Below are 24,132 nucleotides of genomic sequence, written 5' to 3' on the forward strand. Positions count from 1 at the left end.
ATTTTCTTAACTGTAAAATTAAATTGCAAATATTTATGGACATCTTTATTTCTTCATTTTCAAATGTTAAACCATCAAACTTTTATTTTGATGGTGCTTATATTTATTTAATTTAATAATTGCACTAAGCCATATCGTGATTTCAGTTTTATTTCAATTGACTCGTGCAGCCCAATTAGACGGTCTGTGCACGGTCTGCTGTCACTTTAAGAGGATCTTATGTGTAGCGGTAATGACATTGAGTTGCTTCTCTCTTGCAGCGTGAGAGTGTTTGACTTGCGTACGGGCTCCTCAGTCGTCTCTTTATATGCCCATCACATGGGTGTGACCACCGTCCAGGCAGATGATTGGAAGATCGTGAGCGGCGGTGGCGAGGGATTGGTCAGTGTGTGGGAGATGAGGATAGGCTGTACTTTTTTTTGCACAATTTTGTGATTATATATCAATATGGCTATAAAATAATGATGATAATAATAATAATTTGTTTAGTTGTAGTAGTAATTCATATCTAAAAAAAATTACTAAATCAAAACAAAACGAGAAATATCACTATTGTAATATTTCATTATAAAACATTTAAAAAAATGAAGTATTTTAGAAAAAGAAAATTTTCTTAACTGTAAAATTAAATTGCAAATATTTATGGACATCTTTATTTCTTCATTTTCAAATGTTAAACCATCAAACTTTTATTTTGATGGTGCTTATATTTATTTAATTTAATAATTGCACTAAGCCATATCGTGATTTCAGTTTTATTTCAATTGACTCGTGCAGCCCAATTAGACGGTCTGTGCACGGTCTGCTGTCACTTTAAGAGGATCTTATGTGTAGCGGTAATGACATTGAGTTGCTTCTCTCTTGCAGCGTGAGAGTGTTTGACTTGCGTACGGGCTCCTCAGTCGTCTCTTTATATGCCCATCACATGGGTGTGACCACCGTCCAGGCAGATGATTGGAAGATCGTGAGCGGCGGTGGCGAGGGATTGGTCAGTGTGTGGGAGATGAGGATAGGAGCCAAACTCTGGGAAATGCACAACAGGTGAGAATGCTCATTTTATTAACATTTTTCACAGACGAATGAGTAAATAACAATTCTGCCATCATGTACCCATCAAAAAAGATAAGGCATTTCTTTAGCTCAAACAGTGGAGCATGGTGCTAGCAACACCAAGGATCATGGGTTTGATTCCTAGGGACTGATGACTGTAAATCACTTCAGATAAAAGTATCTCCCAATGCATACATTTGAAAATAAAACTAAGCATTTAAATATTACCAAGACATACTATTGGGAGAATATACCATTTATACGCTTTTTATGTAAGTAGTCTGCTATACTGTTATAAAGATCTCATTGATTTACATTACAAGCCATCAGAATTTTTTATCATACAAATACAAGCAGCTGCACCAAAATGCATATTTTTGCTCCGTTTGGGCCACTGAAGATTATGAGCTCATATTCTCCTATATCATACTATATGAGCCATGAAAGCCTGATGTATCAAATATGAGATTCAACAAAACATTGTTCATTTAAAAAAATTGGTCTATTATGTCATATATCAGACTTTACAGGGTTAAGATGATCCTGATGTGATTGTTTTCAAAAGCAGAAGTGCCTGACAACACGTAATTGTTCTGTGTGTGAACAGACACCCAGTTCGCCACATACGGTTCAACACCAGCACCCTGGTGACGGCCAACGTCCCTGATGAGAAGAACCCTCGCGGGGCTTGTATCACAGACGATGACCTCACCGCTCACCGCAGGTAACAACACATATTACTTTATGTTGTGCTGTCTTTGCTATTATGTTCCCACATGTTTATTCTGTGCTTTTATTTTTCTTTAGGTACAGAGGGCTGATCTGTCACTATGATTTCTCTATGGACTCGTCGACCCCGGATCACGTTCTGCCCATCTGCAGGTCCAACTACACTGAGTCCTCTGGATACAACTATAACATAGGCTTGTCGATGCCGTATGACATACTGAAAAGCCCTTAGGTTGGCTTTTAGGATCAGTTGCAGTGGGAAGATTGATATTGAATTTGCTATTTTAAAATGATCCGGGGTCATATTCCTTAAAACTAATCAATAATACAATCAAAAACAGTGTAATTTCAAAGCTCTGTGTCTGGATGGCCCATTAAGATGTATGGACTAGAATTGTGTAAATTTTTACGCTCATTTTAGTATACAATATTATAATATTAAATCACCATCTGAGAAGATGAAATGCAAATGATACAAAATGAAGTTTTGGTGGATTCATAACTCTCTGCAGTCAGTAATTCACCACACAAAGGTAGTATGATTTATTTATTTATTTATTTCATAATTGAAAGAAGTCTCACCAAGGCTGATTTTATTTGATCTAAAGTACAGTATTTTAATATAATAAATACAATTTATTCCTGTGATGTAAAGCTGAATTTTCAGCATCATTACTCCAGTCTTCAGTGTCACATGATCTTTCAGAAATCATTCTAATATACTGATTTGCTGCTCAAAAACATTACTTATTATTATTTTTTGTTGAAGCAGTGATATATATATATTTCATAATGCTTTAATGAATAGAAAGTTCAAAAGAACAGCATTTATTGGAAATATACATTTTTAGAACATTATAAATGTCATTACTGTTACTTTTTAAATCAATTTAATGCTTCCTTGCTGAATAAAAGCATTAATGATTAATTTCTCAAAAAAAAAAAAAAATTTGACCAGTAGTGTACATTGTAGTGCACACATACCATGTTTATCTTTTGCAAGTGAAGCTGTATTTAATCTGGTCTTGTTCCTTTCCTCTTGTGTAGTCTTGTTTTTCGAGCATGAGAACATGGCATATACCTAATTTGGCTTCGACCAAGTAAAAGATGAATTTGCACCAAATACACAGTTTGACTGAACACACAACCTAAATATGGTATGGAATGCATTTTGTAACCTTGCATAGATTCAAGATTTCTGACAGAATGCATCAAAGGAAAAAATTTTACTTTTAAAACTATGATTATTTTATTTGTTTCAATATAAAGAAAGGCGGTAAAATAGTCAGAGTGGTAAGAGTTTCAACTGGCAATAATAAAAATATCATACTTTAATAGGTTTGGACTCTGAAATGTAGTCATGTACCAACTCAATACTACGAGTTGAATACGTGGGACAAATTTTACATGTTTAGGTCTAAAATAAAGTCTGTGCTGACTATAAAGTAATGTTGTGAAGCGGAAATGACTCTCATTTGCCACATTGCATTGTCCTGGTATCCAAGTTCCAAAAGTGAATATTCATCTTGGTCTCGATCTCTACATCTTTCAATATCTGCGGGAGAGACAGTTAAGTGTGAGGTATGAGCAGCATGCATGTTTTCCATTATATTTAATTATAATTCATATTGTAGAGAGCAAACCTGCATGAACTGTTCAAAGGTGATTCCCTCATAAAACTCACCAGGACCCTAAAACAAAACAAGTACCAGATCAACAGGTTTCAAAATCACATTAGAGCTTTAAAATGTCCAATCCCATCATGGTTTGCCAGCGTACCATCTGACCCACAGTGACACTCGCCACCTCCAGCATTGCAGCATCTGAAATGGCTTTGGCGGTTTCTGCTCCTATGGTTTCATAGCTGGACAGCAGCTCCTCCACCACCTAGAATCACAGCCACACAGCGGTCAAACAAGCCATGACTGCGTTTGTAGTTTTATATCAAATAAGAAATTAATCTTACATGTCTGTATTCGTCCAGCGTGATGATGCCGTCATTGTCAGTGTCATGCATGTTGAATAGAACTACAGAGAAGAAGATATGCTTTTACCAAGAAGTTTATCAAAATGAAAATGTAAACCTCCAAACTATATTAATGCTGAAAGAAGTTGCCAAAAATACAGGTGCATCTCAACAAATTAGAATATGGTGACATGCCAATCAGCTAATCAACTCAAAACACCTGCAAAGGTTTCCTGAGTCTTCAAAATGGTCTCTCAGTTTGGTTCACTAGGCTACACAATCATGGGGAAGACTGCTGATCTGACAGTTGTCCAGAAGACAATCATTGACCCCCTTCACAAGGAGGGTAAGCCACAAACATTCATTGCCAAAGAAGCTGGCTGTTCACAGAGTGCTGTATCCAAGCATGTTAACAGAAAGTTGAGTGGAAGGAAAAAGTGTGGAAGAAAAAGATGCACAACCAACCACTTTCAAAGTTATAAAGGGAAGTGGTGAGGCTTAACCTTTGTTTAGAAATAAAATAAATATTTACTGAAATAAAATAAACATAAAAAACTTATATATATTACAGCTATTTGTCATGGCAAAATATTTCATTTCGGTTTAGTTTGTGTTTACATAATATATGTGTGTGTACTGTGTAATATGTATATGTAATATATATTTATATATAATATAAATCATATATATATTTATATATATATATATACGTATATACACACTACCGGTCAAACGTTTGGAATCAGAACAAGTTTTAATGTTTTTTACAGCAGTTTCTTCTGCTCATCAAGTCTGCATTTGTTTGATCAAAAATACAGGAAAAATTGTAAAATTGTGAAATATTATTACGATGTAAAATAACGTTTTTCTGTTTTAATATTCATTAAAATCTCATTTATTCCTGTGATGCAAAGCTGAATTTTCAGCATCATTACTCCAGTCTTCAGTGTCACGTGATCCTTCAGAAATCATTCTAATATACTGATTTATTATCATGCTGCTTAATATATATATATGTTTTTTTGGAATCTGTGATTTATATTTTTGAATAAATGCTGTTCTTTTTAACCTTTTATTCATCACAGCATCCTGAAAAAAGTATGGCAGTTTCCAAAAATTGGAAAAAATATTTATATATATACACATATATACACTACATATATTATGTAAATAAACTTTAATTTTGGATTTGATTAATCGATTTGACAACACTATTAGATACTAAACTAACTCAAAATAACCCAAAAATATATATAGTATCTACATATTTTAATAAAAACTATGTACAGTATATATATATATATATATATATATATATATATATATATATATATATTAAAAACTAATAATAAAATAAACACAAAATTACTAACATTTCCTAAATAAAATGAAGACAGAAATCCAAATTATTTAAAAAAAAATTATAATAGTATAACGATGATACTAAAATAACACTAATATGTGTAAAACTTGCTCAGACTTCAGCTTGCTTGGATTGAAAGAACATCTGTATTCTCACAGCGTAGTTTCTCCTTCTTGATGTTTTTCATCTCGTCTGCAGTGCGTGGTTTGGGTGGTCTGAAGAAGGACAGGACCGTTACGAATTCCTCAAAACCGATCTCCTGCAGACAGCCCCTCTCTTTTTCACCCATGTTCCTGCATGAAAGCACACAGACATTAGCACTCAGTGGGTTTAGATGCATGACAGAATGATTTGATTAAAGTTGGATAGATACACCCCTCAAAATAAAGGTCTGAAAAGGGGGTTTTCACATGCAGCAATGCCATAGAAGCAGCATTTTTGGTTCCCCGAAGAGCCCTTCAGTCAGCAGTTTTTAAAAGAACCATTTTTTGTTTCTTAGTGTGAAGAACATTTCAACAATCTAAAGATTGTCCACTTTCCACTATAAAGAACCTTTTGTGGAATGGAAAGGTTCAATGGGTGTTAAAGGTTTTTCATGGAACCATCAATGCCAATACGTCCAACTTTATCCGCTTACGGTATACTCGTGTAGAGGGAGGGTATCTCAGCAGCTTTGCAAAATGTAAACTATATTATCACCCAGCTCTGCTCAATGTGACTATAGGGCATGAATATATTAAGATATTATAAATACTAACATCATGATTTTCTGTCAAGCTGCTTTGAAACAATGTGTATTGTAAAAGGCACTATACAGCTCAATTTGATTCGACTTGATTTGAATTTGACAGGTATTCCAGACGTTCCCAGTACACATTTTGAATGTCTCCCTAATGTGACGCCTATGGAGCCGATGATTTGACTCAGGTGTTTGATTAGTGTGCTTTGTTGGGGTAGCTACACAAGAGACTGAGCTGGGAAATACTGCGGTAAACTACTTACTAAGGTAGGTTTATTTCTGAAAGTCCGTTTCAGTGTAGACAGTGTATCTCAGCTTTTTGCGCAGAGACAACTGTACGAAATATTTCTAGTTTGTTCATGTTAATTCATGTTCATGTTTGTTAAATAGTAACTATAACTTTTGGCTAAATAAATGCTACTGAACGTTCTCCATTATTATCCATGAGGGACATTCATTAAAGTCATGTTGTCACATTATATGGGGTTTATTGCAACAACTGGAACCTAAGTTTTTTTTCCCCCACTCTATATTGAGAAGAATACCTTCTTGTGAATTATAAAATACAGGATACTATCAAAGTAAATTAAAAATATGTACACACTAAAAAAATGCTGGGTTAAATATAACCCAGCTATTGGGTTGTTTTGACCCAGCGGTTGGGTCAAAACAACCCAATCGCTGGGTTTGTCCCTTTTTAACCCAGCGCTGGGTTATATTTAACCCAGCATTTTTTAGAGTGTACACTAAAAAATCCTGGGTTATTTTTTTTAACCCAAATGCTGGGTTGAGCCATTATTTTTTCAGTGTTTGGGTAGTTTTTGTGTTACCCAGCTCCTGGGTCAAATGTAACAACCCATTGTTTGGGTAGTTTTTTAGTGTTACCCAGCTCCTGGGTCAGACATGACATAACCCAATGTTTGGGTAGTTTTTGTATTACTCAGATCCTGGGTCAGACGTAACCCAGCGGTTGAGTTATTTATCGCGGGGATTCTGGAGAGAACGGGCCCATTCTTCGTACGTCGCTAACTCAGTTAGCTGGATTTGATTGTTGATGATTTGGCATGATCTTGGATTGCTTGCTTCCATGAAGCTCATCCTGGAGTTGCTGTCATAGCAACAGGTCCGTAAGCTTAAACCTGCTCGGGAGCAGGCTTATTTCATGTAAACAGGATTAGATTGCATCTTTTTAAGCAGAATTGATACTTAAAATCTGTCCGCTACCACCGCAACTTTATTACAAGAGTACCCTACTAATCCAGGGACAATAATTATAATTTTATAATAAATAAAATAAATATGCCGTCTTCCTCAAAATGTCTGTTTTTGAACAATGAACAATTGCTTTTCAGCTAAACCTAATGGTAAAACAAATCAAAACACAATGTTTAAAGTGAAATTTAAAATCGAAATAATTTAAATGTAGTAATTTAAATACATTTCAATAATTAGAAATTAAATAAAAATGTTTATTTATATATATATATATATATGCCATCCTTCTCAACATGTCCATATTTAAAATGTATTATATGAAACTTAATTGCTTTTCAGCAAAATGGTAAAAGAACTACAAAACTCATGAAACAACAAAAATGGGAAAAAGCTTTGGCGTTCCTCTCAGAACTGAGATATGGCCCCATATGAGTTTTTTCTTTTCTATACGCACCTTTTATCAAAGAAGGCCTCAATGATCTGTCTTCGGATTGGATTGAGGGCCAAATTACTAATATTCTCAAGGTGTTCACGTCTGAAATGAGAAGAAATGTTTCTGCTGTGCATTGCATTATTCATTATGAAGGTAAATTTATCTCCTCTGACATCCTTTCTAAAACACACACAGTTCAATAATACACCACGTGTTCAGAACTCGTATTAAAATCAGAAGTGAAATGGGTATTAACAACATATTGTATACATATTTAGTGTATGGTTCAACTGTAGCTCAAAAGAAAAATGCAAACAGCATCATTTTCAGACCAACTGCTCTTCCCTAAAACAAGCCTAAAAATAAAGACGGGCAGAAAATGACAACGTTTTACTTTCCTCTAAATGAGTGTCAAGTACAGTACCTTAAAGTGTCTTCATCTTGAGTGAGGTACATAAATCTGTTATGGAGGTTTTTTATCTGCTCTGTGGAAACTAAAGTGAGAAAAAGAGCAAATTCAGGAACATTTCAAATGAAGAGGGTCAGTGTGGTGACAGTCACAGCTGTTCTGAAGGAGTGATGGAGACAGAATTTGTGTGTGTGGGTGAAGCGCAAGACGAGCTGATAATGAATAAAATCAAACTCAATAAGGAATGCATGTTTCATTACGGAAACCGTAATAAACTCTAATGCCTCAGATTACAAAACATGAGGAGAGGAGCTGCACAAATACACTCACAACTCCAACAACATGCAACAATACAACCTGTATTTAAAGAGATTTAGGCGACCAAAATAGAAAGTGCAATCAATCCCTGATCTTATGACAGATGTCACCAAACCAAAACACTCTGCTATCTGTCACTATTAGCATTGCTCATAATGCACATTTGAGTTGTTTAGGATATGATAACTGTATACAACAAAAGAAAATTTGTCAAAGTTGTAATTGTTTTTTATTATTAGCTGTTAAGAGATACATATTAGTACCTTTTGAACGGGTACCTGCCTAGTGACAGATTTGTACCTTTTTTCTGAGCGTGTGGAAAGGACATGAAGAAGTAAATTACTGGTTAGTTCTCTCTCTCTCACACACACACACACACACACACACTCGTGTCTGGTTTGCTATCCTTGTGGGGACTCTCCACAGGCGTAATGGTTTTCTACTGTACAGACCGTATATTCTATTGCCCTACACCTAAACCTACCCCTTACAGGAAACTTTCAGCATTTTTAGATTTTCAAAAAACTTCATTCTGTCTGATTTATTAGCTTGTTTACCCCTTGGGGACCTCAATGTAGGTCCCCACCGTGACACGAGTCCCCATGAGTCTGTGTGTATTCAGGTTTAAGTCCCCACCAGAATAGAAAAACAGACACACACACACACACACGCGAAAGGAAGAAGACAGAAAAAACAAGTAAAACCAGAAAAACTCATGTTTAACATAGCTGTAGGATAGTATAAATGTACAGTATAGACAGACATATGGCTTCCTTGCTATCTGAACACAATAGAGTTATTCTGGTAACACTTCACAATAAGGTTCCATTTGTTAACAGTACACATCAACTAACAATTAACGATATGTCTACAGCATTTTTAAAATCTTAGTTTGTTAATTTCAACATTTAACTATTAGCCAATGTATTGTGAACTAACAGAAACAATGAAGACTTCACTTCTTTTTGAACTAACATAATTTTCTGTTCTATCATCTATTTTTGAGGTAGAACAGTTAGTTTTGAGAAGATTTGCTCTGTGCAATATGTGCTTGGTATTACATATTTGCACATTCACAGCTTTACAGTAAATATCTGTTGTGAAAACGCTTCTCTCCAGTGATGGATATGAATGGGATCACTTGTGCTTCTTCAAAAGTCCTCCTACATTCCAACTGAGTGACACTTTGGGTTCATTAGATTTAGGTTGTTTACACCAGTACACATCAACTAACAATTAACGATATGTCTACAGCATTTTTAAAATCTTAGTTTGTTAATTTCAACATTTAACTATAAGCCAATGTATTGTGAACTAACAGAAACAATGAAGACTTCACTTCTTTTTGAACTAACATTAACAAAGATGAATAAATGCTGTTAAAAATGCATTCATGTTTTGGATTGTAAGGATTGTAAAGTGTTAATTTTCTGTTCTATCATCTATTTTTGAGGTAGAACAGTTAGTTTTGAGAAGATTTGCTCTGTGCAATATGTGCTTGGTATTACATATTTGCACATTCACAGCTTTACAGTAAATATCTGTTGTGAAAACGCTTCTCTCCAGTGATGGATATGAATGGGATCACTTGTGCTTCTTCAAAAGTCCTCCTACATTCCAACTGAGTGACACTTTGGGTTCATTAGATTTAGGTTGTTGAATGTGTTTTAATATATATTGGTTCATTACAGTGTGTACCATGATACAAACTTCTGATGTCATTACTGTACCATGGTACTTTGTAAGTGTAAAGTCACTTTCAAACATATTATATTTTATTTTATATATGTACATATTATAAAAATGTCGCTATCTACATATTTAAAAGTTTCATACATACTCACAGCCAGTTTTATGAGCCAGATCTTGGAACATATGCACTGGTCCAGACTGAGAAGCTCCCATGTTGAAGTCCAGAAGAGATCAGTAGGAAAGTCGTATGAAGAAGAATGCTCAGAACTTTTGGTCAGACTTTGATCGCAAAGCTCCGCCCCCTCATGAAATATGCAAATACGCGGCCAGTGATGGATATGAATGGGATCACTTGTGCTTCTTCAAAAGTCCTCCTACATTCTAACTGAGTGACACTTTGGGTTCATTAGATTTAGGTTGTTGAATGTGTTTTAATATATATTGGTTCATTACAGTGTGTACCATGATACAAACTTCTGATGTCATTACTGTACCATGGTACTTTGATTGTAAGTGTAAAGTCACTTTCAAACATATTATATTTTATTTTATATATGTACGTTTTTAACTGCTTCCAGCTAAAATATGAGGCCTCTATCCATAATATTGCTTTCTCCAAAAAGTAGTCTCGTCTGAATCAGGAGAGAAATATGCACAGATCAAGCACCGTTCATCAGTAAAAACAGTTCTAAAAAGATATGTCAGTGGATTTTGATTTTAGAGACAATAGGGGATGGACTTTTTCACTGGATGAAGCATTATTTTGGATTATAGACCGGTATTTTGCCTAGAAGTGATGGTCTAAAGTTAAAATGCCTTAATGATGGATTTGTTTCTTACAAACATGCAGCTTTTCACTTTACAAGATGTTAATTGATGGACTGGAGTGGTGTGGATTACTGTGATGTTTTTAATCAGCTGTTTGGACTCTCATTCTGACGGCACCCATTCACTGCAGAGGATCCATTGGCTACGCATCTAAAGTGGGGAGGGAAGGAAAGAAGTGGTCTACGGATCTAATAAATCGTGGTCCTGGAAATTGGCGGTGGGCTCTGGCGATTGCCCTGAGTTTGCGGTGAGACCGTGGTAGTGCTCCTCTACAGTCCTGTGGGTCTTGCACATGTCCTCTGGATAACGCGCCTGGAGCTCTTCATTAGCGATGTAGTGTGTGTCAGAGAACTCGCTGAAGTAGCGGCCGACCTCAGGGTGAGCGATCTCCAGCGGGGCGGAGTGAGGCTCCAAATTCTCTGCAAAAAAAAAAAAATTATGGTTTCTTTTTTTATTTTAAGATTGCAATTGTCTCAAATCAATTAACACCTCACCCATTTGCCCCAAAATAAATGATTCACTGATGCTGATGAAATTGAGAGCAATTAGGACAAAGACCCAGTTTTCAGATGCCAGTGATAATAAACCAAAAGTATAAGCACAACCTAAAACCATGTTAGATTTCCATTGCTTATATCTTGGCTCAATGGAAAAACTCACCTTGCGCAGCATATCTACATGTCCCGTCCTGCACTAGGACGTTGTAGAATGGCTGATCAGCCCCCTTAGACAGCTGATGGACCCTCATAGTGTTAATCCACTCCTGACTCATGGTGCATTTAGGGTCCCATCCGTAGATAACGCAGTTGTAGCCTGACCTATGAGAGAAATCAGTTTGTAAACACTGCCAATCAAATATTCCTAATGTAAACGTATGGTGCATCTACAGTCTACTTAAAGCTATGCAAAGTATTAGGTCTTTTTGGTTTGAAATCAAGATTGCATTCTCGTCCTGTGCCAATAAAAGTCTGATTTCACATTGTATAATTTAGCCCAGAACTGTAGTATGTTTGCATCATCAATATAAGCTCCACCTGGAGAACTGAAGTAACGAGTTTTCCATAAAGTTCATTAGTTTGATGTTCACACAAACAGGAACCCACCTCTTATGTTTCATGATGAGGCCTACAGTGATTATTAAAATAACTAAAACTGAAATAAAAATGCATAAACACTATATATACAGTATATATATATATATGCACACACACACACACACACACACACACAGACACACACACACATATTTCAAAAGACTAAAAATGACAAAACACAAAATTACTAATAATTCAACTAAAATGAAAATGAAAAATATCAAAATATTAATAAAAAAAAAAACTATAATAGTATCTCAATGATACTAAAATAACATTGGATTAATTAAATCTAGCATTTTTATGACAGTGCATATGTGCTAACCACTGTGCCAGAGAGATTTGATCTTTTTGACTATTCTTTATTAAGCAAATAGGTGAATTATGGAGTGTTACTGACATTTAAGTCTCATCTGTGAGACTGAACTCACTTTCTCAGGCCAGATGCCCAGGTGGAAGTAGAGACGGGCCTGCAGCAGAAGATACTGCACATTATCAGGGTTAATAGTGAGGTAGAGATCCAGAGAGTCCCGCAGGAGCTGATATGATTTCTCATTTCCTTCCCTAGACAAAACACAAAAGCAAGCACATTTTGTAACAAACGTGGGTCTGACAACTTCACAAATTCAGCTGACAGCCAAGAAAAACTGATTTTATTTACATAAAACACTGTCTAAACTGCAGAATTCCCTGACTGGCTAACTAATGAGTATTCAAGCAGCATGAAACAAATTTTTTTAAACACCACCTTCATTTTCACTAAAACTTAAGTGCAGAGATTTTAGGAAATGATCATAGGACAACAGTGCAGCAATATGAATATAAAAGAACAGTTAATAACACGCTGACTCACAAGTACAGCTAAAGTAATCAAAATCCACGTGTGATTCTCACCCTCTTTTGCCGATGTTAAGCAGGTTTCCCACCATCCGCAGCAGCAGCTCGCTGGTGCTTATAGCGCTGTAGTAATCTGCTCCCACCTGGTGTCGGATCAGATTCTCACACTCTTTAGCAGCCAGCTGCTTTCCTTTCCCAAACGCGTCAATGTATACATAGTCATAGATGTCATCACTCCTGCAAAACAACTCATTAGTCAACTTACATTGTTGTTTTATTTTTAATGCAAGCACAGCACAATTCTTTTGAAGCATATTGGGATTAAAGCAATATTTTCGGAAAATGCAAACTATATTATCGCTCAGAGATATATTAAAAGTTGGATATATATATAGTACAACCTGCTTTACCTGGATACATACAGAATGCTCACATATACTATGAAGCAAATCTGGGATGCAAAATAAAAATGATATTGTCGTCCAGCTCTTTATATAAAGTTGGATATACAGTGGGTACGGAAAGTATTCAGACCCCCTTAAATTTTTCACTCTTTGTTATATTTATCCACATATACAGTATACAGTATACTCACATAGAGCAAATAGCGGATCTCAACTGCTTGATTGCTTGAATCATTGCAAAATATAAACTATAATATCTCACAGCTCTAAATGTGGCAATAAGATATGAATATATCATAAACATTAAAATGATTTTTGTAACAATGTGTATTGTGAACAGTGCTAAACTGATTGGTGTGTTTGCTATGTAATTTCATTCTGACAGACTGCAATAGCTGGAATGTGTTAAACGCCCACCTCCTTTGATTTTGGCACCAGCGGAGCAGGAAATGGTTGGGGAAGTTGACAGGCTCCAGAGGAACTCCTAACGTCCTGGCCAGAGTCATGTAGAGCACAGAGAGGCTGATGGGAATGCCTGTCCGACGGAGCAGCACCTGACCACAAGGGGGCACACTGTGAGAAATAATCTTAAAACTTAGAATTTGCACATTCAATACAATGTTTTAATGCAAACATTGTTCTTTTTTTCTTTTGCTGTAAATAAGTGCTTATCACCCCAAAATACACTAACATTCAAAGTTTGAGTATTCAGAGACACTAAATGTTTGGATGTTTTACCATGACCACTCCCTCTCCTTGGTCTTCAAAAATGTCTGATATTAATTTAGTGACACTTATGGAAATATGATAATATTTTGTAATTATCATTTAAATCTGACTTATTTTTAAACTGTGTGTCATAAATCAACATCTCAGGAAAATGTTATGGGGTTTCAAATCAAAATATGACTTTCTGTTACGAAACAGGACGTTGATTTCATACATGTCCTCATATGAGGACACCGGGACTAAAAGCATGTTTATTACGCATTTTGGGAGACACAACAAATGAATAGGGAAATAAATTATATTTTAATATTCCTGTGAAATATTATAAATTATTATGAAAATCTTGTCAATTATTACTCCCATTATTACACTTCTTTTTTCATTACATGTTGCCCCAAACACACATCAATATGCAAATTATATTTAGTTTATAGATACATTATATATAATGAGAAAACCTGTTTATGGCCATTTTACACACATTTTGCAGAAAGAAAAATGGTATATCAAATCATTCTGTTATAACACAGTTGAGAATTATCTTTATACAAAGTTTGGTAAAAAAATAAATAAATCCTGAAAACTAAAAAATGTATTGATTTAAAAAAAATCGATTGTTTTTGCCTATGCATGTTCATTCATGTCTTTTTTATTTATTTATTTTTAATTGAGTCCCGATGTCCTCTACCAAGGACGTAGCATAACTTATGAATGAAATATAATTTTTTTTTTAATGCTCTAAACAATGTAATGACATGAAAAAATACTAATTTTTTTACTAATGTTTTGCCGGGTCTCAAGAGGTTAAGTTGTTGCAAAAAGCTTTTATTTCAAATGAACACTGTTCTTTTTACTATTAACTTACTATTCATCAAATAATAAAAAAAAAATAAACTATATCAAAGTTTAAATTAAATGACATTAAAATTAAATTACTTGTACTATAACAACTCATAAAATACTTTCAGCTGTTTTCTTTGAATAAATAAATCAGGTTAAAAAAATTATACACACACACATATAAATTAGTCATGTTACTTATTTTACAAATAAATAAATAAATAAAAATACGTTACATAAAAAAAACAAAATAGTTTATGTAATGCATGTTTCTTATATAATGCATTGCCCCTAACACTGGTTATCCACACCTTCCTAACTTTAGTATTTTGGAAAGGAGTATGATATCCATGTGATTGCACTACCTGATGTATGTATGAGTTGAGTGGGTTGTAGTAGTCACGCTCATTGCCCTTGTACTGTAGCTGGTCATACAGCACAGCATTCAGAGCACATATGACTTGCCTTTGAAACTCCAAGTTTTCCAGAACAAAGCAGTCACCTGGGAAAAAAAACTCAATTTTAGACATATATTGGATACTACAGCTTTAAGAACAACAATGCTAATGTGGTTGCCCAATGCTCTATTTTATCGACATCAAGTTGAAAGCTTTTATCAGACAACAGGGAGAACATAAGCCTGGCTACATGGGTCTGACTAACAGACCTCAGGAGACCAGCAAATTGAATTTTCGGGATCTCTCCTTGCGGACTGACCTTGACTGGCTCGTAGACTTGGATGTGTGGCATTTTTTACTCGCAGATTCTTCTTCACCTTGTCTGTGATTTCTTCTATCTGTGCAGATGTGCTCTCAAGAGTGACATCAGCCAGAGGGTTGCAATACTGATCGACTAAAACAGCACCTGGAATTGGAGATTAAACAAATGGACGTGATGCAAATCATTGACCTAAACATTAATTTCATGTTGAACCTCAATCATCCATAATAATATAGTGAGAAGTCGACCTATTCTGCGCTCACTGCCTAATTTCATTGCGAATATTATGATGCGCAAGTCTTTAAGCATATATACAAACATTTTTGATATTACAAAGCCCAGTATGCAGCACACCTATTTCAAGTTCATCATGCATGTATTTGAGCTACAGTATGAATATTATATATGATAACATTTACAGCACAACATATATTATTGGTTGTACCAGTGCCACTGGCCTTCATTTGGCCTTGTTGCTGGTAAGATAATAATATAATTATTTTATAGTCAGGAAGTCGTGGCCTAATGGTTAGAGAGTCGGACTCGTAACCCAAAGGTTGCGGGTTCGAGTCTCGTACTGGCAGGGATTGTAGGTGGGGGGAGTGAATGTACAGCAATACCACGACTGAGATGCCCTTGAGCAAGGCACCGAACCCCCAACTGCTCCCCGGGTGCCGCAGCAAAAATTGGCTGCCCACTGCTCCGGGTGTGTGTTCACGGTGTGTGTGTGTTCTCTGCTGTGTGCACTTTGGATGGGATAAATGCAGAGCACTAATTCTGAGTATGGGTCACCATACTTGGCCACATGTCACGTCACTTATATTTTTCCATTAAAGGAATAGTTCACCCAAAAGTAGTTTCTTACAAACAGAGCTTTTCAATTCACATCAATGGACTGGAGTCGTCTGGATTATTGTGATGTTTTTTTCAGCTGTTTGGACTCTCGTTCTGACGGCACCCATTCACTTCAGAGGATCCATTGGTGAGCAAGAGATGTATTGTTACCTTTCTCTAAATCTGATCAGATGATCAAACTCATCTACATCTTTATATGGCCTGAGGGTGAGGAAATGTTCGTTTTTGGACGAACTATTCCTTTAATAAGAAATAAAACGTTACTTTTTGTGTGTGTGTGTGATATCAGCTTACCTTCAAGGGCTGATTGTAGTTCTGGTGGTCGCTCAAGAAAAACCTTCAAATTCCTCAAAATGTTCTGCTGCCGGAGGAAGTACAGGATTTTCTTTGCATAGTACTTAAGTGTCAAACATTTCCTGGGAAAGAAGTGCATTTATAAATTCCGTTAAACCATTAATTGCTAAGAAGAAAATAACTTAAGTGTGAGCTCATCTCTAACCTTTTGTCGGAGTTCAAAATTTCAAGCAGCTCATCCGCACAGAAGTGTTCTGGAGCACCAAGAGACTCGATTTCCGCAAAGCTGTCTCCAAGAACCTGACCAACGCAAGGCTGAGTTACAGATCTCTGGGTTAGTGACCAAAACCACTGATTCAATCCGACTTACCGTACAAATATACCTGTCCAATCGTAGCGTAATGACCATACCAAAAAGATTACAATTTTGGAGAAAATGGTAAACTGCTTTGTAGTTTAGTCTCTTTTCAAGTCACTTACAACTTCTGTGAAGAACCTCTTGGAAATCGACTCTACTGTTCTTCTTATCTGTTGACCAACCATGTGCCGGGTTTTGAATTCCTTCAGCCAATCATATGACTCATTCTGCTGATAAAATCTCTGCAGCCTGGGCCACCTAAAATATGAATGACACATCAGTAATGTTTGACCTCACAAGGGGAAAATATAAAGGAATACTGGGCCATCACCAGGGGATTGCAAATACGTTAAACCTTAAATGAGGCTAGTGTAATGTTATGTGTCATAAAGAATATTTTTGTGTGCTAATATATCTCCTGGAGTACAAAAAAAAAAATAATAATTACATTATTATAAACAACAATTAAAAGTAATAAATGCATAATTTGTACAGTTTTATATAATCATAAAAAGGTAAGATTTCTGAAATATTTTCGGAAATAGCTGATTGGAAGTCTATTTATTTATTAAATGTGGTACTGTTCAATGTATGACCAAAAAAAAAAAAAAAAAACTTTTATTGCTGAACTATGCACCTTATGGCGCATGTCCTCCCGCCTCTTCGTTTATTTATTCGCAGCGCACGCGAGTTTTCAGCTGCAGTTTTGTTGGCCTGAAAGAGTCAAACCAGCAGCTGTGTTTGTGTGTCAGGTGTTTTAACGGCCGTGAATCTCACACACTGCGGGACTTCAGCTGTTTTTACAGCTCGACAGGTGAGTTAGCAACCAGTTTACAAGCCGCCAAAAACACTCACAACAAAAAACAATGAGGCATGAAACCGTAGATTAGCCTAAACAAACATATACGAGCACCTAAAATGTTGTATAGTCGGTTAAAAGTTTGTATTTGCTACACGAATATATATAAGTGTTAGTAATAGGTTAATGTTTGTTATCGGCAGTGTTGGGGAAAGTTACTTTTAAAAGTAATGCATTACAATATTGCGTTACTCCATAAAAAGTAACTGATTACGTTACTTAGTTACTTTTTATGGAAAGTAATGTGTTACGTTACTTTTGCGTTACATTTTAAATCTGGACAGGGCTTGCTTGTTTGATTTTAAAATAAAAAAGTTATATTTTTGGCAAATATAAAAGCCTTTTCACAGCAAAAGTGAAATGAATAAGCCTCAGACTGAAGGGAAAGTAGATTTACGTCCGTACAGTAGAATGCAGAAGAAGACATTTCAACACACTTCAGCAATAAAGAAAACACACAAATGTTTGTCTAGAGTCATTTTTGGATCATCGAAGGTCAGAAGCAAAGACATTGGTTAATAGAATGGGATTCAATACATAAAGCATATTTGTGTTGTTTAACATTTAATTATTGCAGGTTTGCGTCATATTCTGAGTTGCATTATTTTTATTCATTTTGAGGAATACTGAATCTGTGTTTTTGTGTGTGTGTGAGTGAGATGAATTGATGCATATTCATATTTATTTTAGAACTACAGTAACATCTTCTGATTTCTCTCAGCATGGGGACAGGAGAGCTGTCAGTCAATAAATTGGAAAAAAAGTAACTTGCGTTACTTATTTGAAAAAGTAACTCCGATATTCTCTTGTAAATTAAAAAGTAATGCATTAGTTTACTAGTTACTTGAAAAAAGTAATCTGATTACGTAACTCGCGTTTCTTGTAATGCAAGACCCCAACACTGGTTATCAGATGTCTGTCACTTAATAGGTATGTATTTACAGCAGTTTAATAGCAGCATCTTTTGTCTGTTGTTTTTGTACATTTACTCGGTTACTAGCTAATAAACTTGTGCTCTTATCTTTTTCCTTTATGTTCTTACAGACCTAATGGAGCTTTAGAGGAAGTAAAAGGGATAATATGTGTCCAGCTACTAATTACCAGTTAACGCAGGTGATTTGAAAACGTCCTGCCTTTAGAGATGCACTTTAATCACATTTTTGTTACATTGGCCAGTAATGATAAATTGTAGCTTTTAACCAGAGTTCAACTCTGTTGTGTTTCATAGTAAGCTATGCTTGAGATAGATAGTTAGTCAACAGGTCTATGTTGTTTCTAAAGAAGAGGCAAGTGTCCTTGCATCAAAAATGGGACTCAACTCCCTTCGGAGGAAACAAGCCAAAACCTTCAACGTCACAGTTGTTACAATGGATGCGGACTTGGAGTTGCGACTAGCGAGGTGAGTAGCAAGTGCTTTGTTTTTATGTGTTAAAGCTCCCTGAATTGTGTCAGAATTAACTTTAAAACTGTCTCTGAATGCGTACATATCACCTTCACATTGGTAGTAAACCTATTGTAGCCTACAACCAAACCTGCACTGGCAGTGATCAGTGCTTCTCATCAGAAACCATGTAAGCTTAACTTGGGGAAGGCACCAGGCTGTCTACATTTTAATGTCCCCGCTCACTGTTGTTGTGCCCTTGAGCAAGTCACTCAGCCTGACCTGTTTCTCCAGGGGAGCTGCGTCAAGACATCCCTGTCTCCTCGAGCTGTTTTAATGTTTGAACAGAGGCAGTTCAGTGGCCTTAAGGAATAGCTCTTCCAAAAAAATGGAAATCGTGTCATCATTTATTCCCCTCATTGTATTAATTTTTTCCCCTGTTTAACACAAAATGAGTACAAGCTGCAGAAAGTGGGTGATGATTTATATTGCCAAGCTATTAGAAAAATGCACTATAAAAGTGGTCATATGACTTTTGCACTATAGTCTTTTGACAAGTGATATTTCAATGAAATAAAATCTTAGGGATGCACCGATATGAAAATTTTGGCCGATACCGATAACCGATTATTCTTTATTTTTGAAAGCCGATAACCGATATGTTGGCCGATAAATCTATATCCAAATTGTTATATACTTTTTGAGAGCCTGATTACAAAAAAGGTCTCATCATTAAAAGCCACATCCCAAACACTTCAACATAAGCAGCCTAGTTTGACTCATTTTCAATAAGTTAACTCTGTAAAGCTTGACATATGAAATGATAGTCAGAAATCTCTGAAAAAAAGAAAACTCTTCATATGTTTTTTGAGTGTCATATTTGATATATACATCAGGCTTTTAAGGCTCATATGGTATGACAAAGTGAGAGTATAGCAGACTACTTGCATAAAATGCATATAAGTATAAATTGTAAGCCAGTATCTCCCAATTATATGTCTTGGTAAGATCATCAAAGCTCTGTAGTTTTTATTGTGGGGGCAAAACACATATTGCAGTGGAATACAATGATGATTGAGAGATGAACAAATAAACGTTCCTCAAAAGCCTGATTTATCATATTTGATACTTACATTTTAACTTTAAATTTAGATTTTTCTAAGAAGAAACACAAACAAACAAACAAATAAACCTGAATTGCTTCAGTCCAGTAAGGGATCATCTTAAAGTATTACTAAAAATTATATCTACTTTAAAAAATTATTTTGCAACAGACACGTAAATCACGATCTGAAGGGGATTTTAGAATTATACTACAAGCCCTTTTATTTGTTAAGAGTATAAGTCATCAATCAGATGAAAGAAGGCACATAATAGATGTGTACTCCTGTGTATTTAGAGGCCTTGTAAAGTTGTATATCAAATTAAAATGGCTTTTTATTTACTTTTATTTTTAATTAGTTTAATTTACAAGATTCACAATAAATATAGAACAATTTTAACAGAAAGGGATAAAATAAATCATACATTTAACATATACATATCAAACATATGCTACAGCGTGTACAGTTGTATACTTACACATCCATATTAACACACATACACAAATATAAATAAATACACTTGTATATACATATGCATATATACACAAATATATTTGTACATACATCCACATACATATGTACATATTTTCCCCAGTTAAAGAAAATGGCTTTTAAAAAGTAAGTTAAAAAGCGGTTTGTTTTCCTGTAGATCATGCTGTTAGCAACGCCAAAGTCATGGGTTCTATTATCAGAGAATGCATGAACTGATCAAATGTATACCTTGAATGCAGTGTGTAAGTCGCGATGGATAAAAGCATCTGTCTAATAAATGTCATGTTATGTAATGTCAGGTTTTATGTCATTGACTTGAAATGCCAGTGATTCTTAACTGCTTTGAGGTGAATATTATCAATAAGCAACAACCTAATTTGGTTCCATTCCTCAAACAAAGCTATCACATGGCTTCAGGAGGCCAGAAATATAGTTATATGGACTACTTTTATTGTCCTTTTTGGAGCTTGGCAGTATAAATCACCATTTACTTTTTTTTGTGTGGAAAACAGAAGCTTGGACATTCTGCCTAACATCTCCTTTTGTGTTTAGAATATTGAAGAAAAACACTTTTCCCTTAAAAATAATCCCGAAAGGTTTTCAAAAAACACGCATGACTGCTTGTGGGGGAAAAACTAAGACAAACATACAAATCTACAAAGCAAGCAGCATCCTGTATGGCAATAATCATCATTTCCATATATAAAGGTGTTTTGTACAAACACTGAATCCGGTGGGAGTTCTGCAGGCATACAGAGGACTCCTCTGTAGAGCTGCGCTTCATTTGCACATAACATCCACTGAGTTTCTTGCAGGAAGACGCCCTATTTTTGCACAGAACCCATCACAGGAAGTGTTTTTGAATTAAGGGAAAACAGATGGTGGTAAAGAGAACGGCGAGACAGACGGGGACCATGAGTTAATGTCCCATGAGGCACGGTGATCCCACTCAACAAGACCCTGTGTACTGCTCTGTGCCTGCCTGTCTCTCACTCTGTTTTGCTCTTTCACACTCATTAACAGTCTTTCCTATGGTGGTAATGAGGTTCTGAGGGATCATGATTCTGTTGCTATATAATATACCGATAATGCACTCTCATGTACTACAAAGCAGTTTTATTTAGATACAAAACTAAATATATAGTTAGAATTGAGGGAGTAAAATGTAGCTGCTCTGGTTGGCCTTTTTTATTAGACATTTTTTTGATGATATTGATCTTGAACTCCAATAAACATTAAAGCAATGTTCCAGGTTCATGATCTGTGACATACTGTCGATTACCATAAACAATACTTCAGATTCGTCCCTCTGTAAAAACAATCAGAAATTGTATGAAGTAAAGCACTTGCAATGGGAGTCTTTGGCACAAGACGTTCGGATAGGTTTAAAAGCAGAAGTCTGCAGCTTTAAGTGTGTTTTAAAAGCATTGATTTGTAAAATTGTCTAAATCCTTAGTGGTGAGTGTCACACTTCACTCGGAGCACGGAACGAGGAGACACAGAGATAGCTTCAAACCACAGTATTTTAATAATCCAAACACAAGGGGTACGTAGGAGACACAGGAACGCATAGAATGACGTTCAGAACCGACAAACACTGACTGAAAGGACTAGGGCTTTTAAACACAGGATAATTGGGGGAAGATCTAGACACGTGGAATCAAATGAACACAATCAACAGGAGACAGAAACTGGGTCACAGGGAGCAAAAACACACACAGACCGTTCCATAACCCTGACAGTGAGACCTAACTCATGCAATTTGCTTCATATAAACAGGCTGGTATTTTGTGTGTATTATGTGAAAGCCACTGGATTTACTGAATTTATATGGTTATAACAGGAGTTAAATATTGGATTTAATTTTTCCTTGACACGGTAAGCAATTCTGTCACATTAGTATCATGAAAACGTGTAATATTTACATCTTATTTGTTTACTTTAAAACAGAAAACTGTGTGTTTTAGCATTTTCTTGCAGTTGGTGCAATTCCTTATCGCATATACTTACATTAAAAATGCCTTATGTTACGGGTTTTACAAACTCAAGGGTCAGTTTTTTTTTTTGTGGTAATTGACAGCGTGTATGTAAGAGATGCAGAGCTTACGCAGTAATATTTAACCCTGATATCCCTTTTGCATCTGGACCATTTGGATCATTGCATTTGATTTCGGCACCATTGAGATTGTTTTGGTGCATCTTCGTATTTCCTAAACAACACCACTTGATGGCAGCATTGATTTATAAAACAATACCTATTCCTCTCTCTGCACAGTCCTTGAGATTTTATTGCCTACCATTGATGTCTGATAATAGCCCATCACTGAAGTCATCTACAGGGTTTGCTAAACCTCAGTTCATGTTATTTCCAGAAGCCTTGGGTATATAGTGATAGATATTATTTAACAATGAAAGAAAATGTCTCCAAATACTTATGAATAACATCGCCAAGATCCTGAAACTAGAGGATACCATATACCATAAAGCCAGTTTTATTTATTTTACCTTCTAGATGTTTTCTTCGAGTGCTACTAAAGTGAAAATGGACCTCAGAAGATGGTCACTATAATGCACAACAGATTCCATATAGATTGTCACTTGAAATAATGCATTTCATATATTTTCTTGGGCTTCAGTATAAGCATTGTCAGGTGCAACTTATTAGAAGTACAGTGCATATTTTCTGTTCAATATTAAAAACTTATATTAAAATCACTGTATTTTTATTTGTGCTGTAGGCTATAATTGTGCGTAGTATTGACTTCATCTAATCTTGTGCTGTGTAACTAGAAAGACAGTCTTGGTGTAGCTCAGTCAATATAATCTGATTTGGGCTAATAGCCTGGGGTTCAATAGAGGATAAAGACAATAATTTGACTTTGAGGTTGCTGCTTTTGTACTTACTTTCTTTCTTTCTTGTGCTGTTCTGCTGTCAAATTTTCAGGACTTCCTTTTTTTCCCTTCCTAAAAAGCCACATAACTTCACTGAATATTTAGGACAGCGAGTGAACACTTTTCTACACGGACACACCTCTGTGAATGTTTGCACCAGCTGACGGTCGTCCTTGAAGGCAGCCGTCAGCTTCCTAGAGGGGAAGCATCAGCATATTTAATTGGTTGGACTCTGGATGGCAGCATATTGTCATATGTTCTCATACATAAACATTAGGCAAGATGAAACCACACCTTGGAACGCACCTGTCCCTGTTATGCTAATACAGTTTGCGGTGTTCATGTTTGCAATCCTCTCTGGAAGTTGTCAGTACTTACAACACCAAGGTTCTTTCTTCTATGTCATAAACTTTAATCATTCATGGTGACATATTTGGCAAGTCACAAGACAGGATCATCTAGCTCGGCTGGGTCCAGATGATGCCTAGTATACTTGAATCCTACTAATGACAAGGCTAATCGAGCACAGATG

The 24,132-nt window shown here is 35.7% G+C and overlaps 2 protein-coding genes and 2 pseudogenes across 3 annotated transcripts; 2 read left to right on the top strand and 2 right to left on the bottom strand.

Moving 5' to 3' along the window:
• The first annotated feature begins 263 nt into the window (after positions 1-263).
• On the top strand, positions 264-2,355 carry LOC107566479 (F-box/WD repeat-containing protein 8-like). Of its 2 annotated transcripts, XM_016251939.1 has the most exons (4): positions 264-406; positions 1,014-1,041; positions 1,658-1,774; positions 1,858-2,355. In XM_016251939.1, exons 1-4 carry the CDS (start codon positions 319-321, stop codon positions 2,009-2,011), a joined length of 387 nt encoding a protein of 128 aa, XP_016107425.1. In that variant the 5' UTR covers positions 264-318; the 3' UTR covers positions 2,012-2,355. The 2 variants fall into 2 exon arrangements, with proteins under 2 accessions (XP_016107425.1, XP_016107424.1); XM_016251938.1 differs by lacking the exon at positions 264-406 and having other exon boundaries at positions 871-1,041; positions 1,858-2,349.
• A 794-nt stretch (positions 2,356-3,149) lies between these two features.
• Positions 3,150-10,138, bottom strand: LOC107566489 (calcineurin B homologous protein 3-like). The gene is made up of 8 exons (XM_016251956.1): positions 10,067-10,138; positions 7,920-7,989; positions 7,517-7,597; positions 5,265-5,401; positions 3,746-3,807; positions 3,559-3,666; positions 3,423-3,470; positions 3,150-3,334 (listed from the first exon to the last, which is right to left on the bottom strand). Exons 1-8 carry the CDS (start codon positions 10,125-10,127, stop codon positions 3,251-3,253), a joined length of 651 nt encoding a protein of 216 aa, XP_016107442.1. The 5' UTR covers positions 10,128-10,138; the 3' UTR covers positions 3,150-3,250.
• Positions 10,139-10,885: 747 nt separating this feature from the next.
• On the bottom strand, positions 10,886-17,286 carry LOC107566490 (F-box only protein 21-like; annotated as a pseudogene).
• Positions 17,287-18,812: 1,526 nt separating this feature from the next.
• The window catches only part of LOC107566475 (merlin-like), a 47,895-nt pseudogene continuing 42,575 nt past the window's right edge, over positions 18,813-24,132 (top strand).

Source organism: Sinocyclocheilus grahami, unplaced genomic scaffold (genome assembly GCF_001515645.1).
Source record: "Sinocyclocheilus grahami isolate Dianchi unplaced genomic scaffold, SAMN03320097.WGS_v1.1 scaffold1078.1, whole genome shotgun sequence".
Classification (NCBI taxonomy): domain Eukaryota; kingdom Metazoa; phylum Chordata; class Actinopteri; order Cypriniformes; family Cyprinidae; genus Sinocyclocheilus; species Sinocyclocheilus grahami.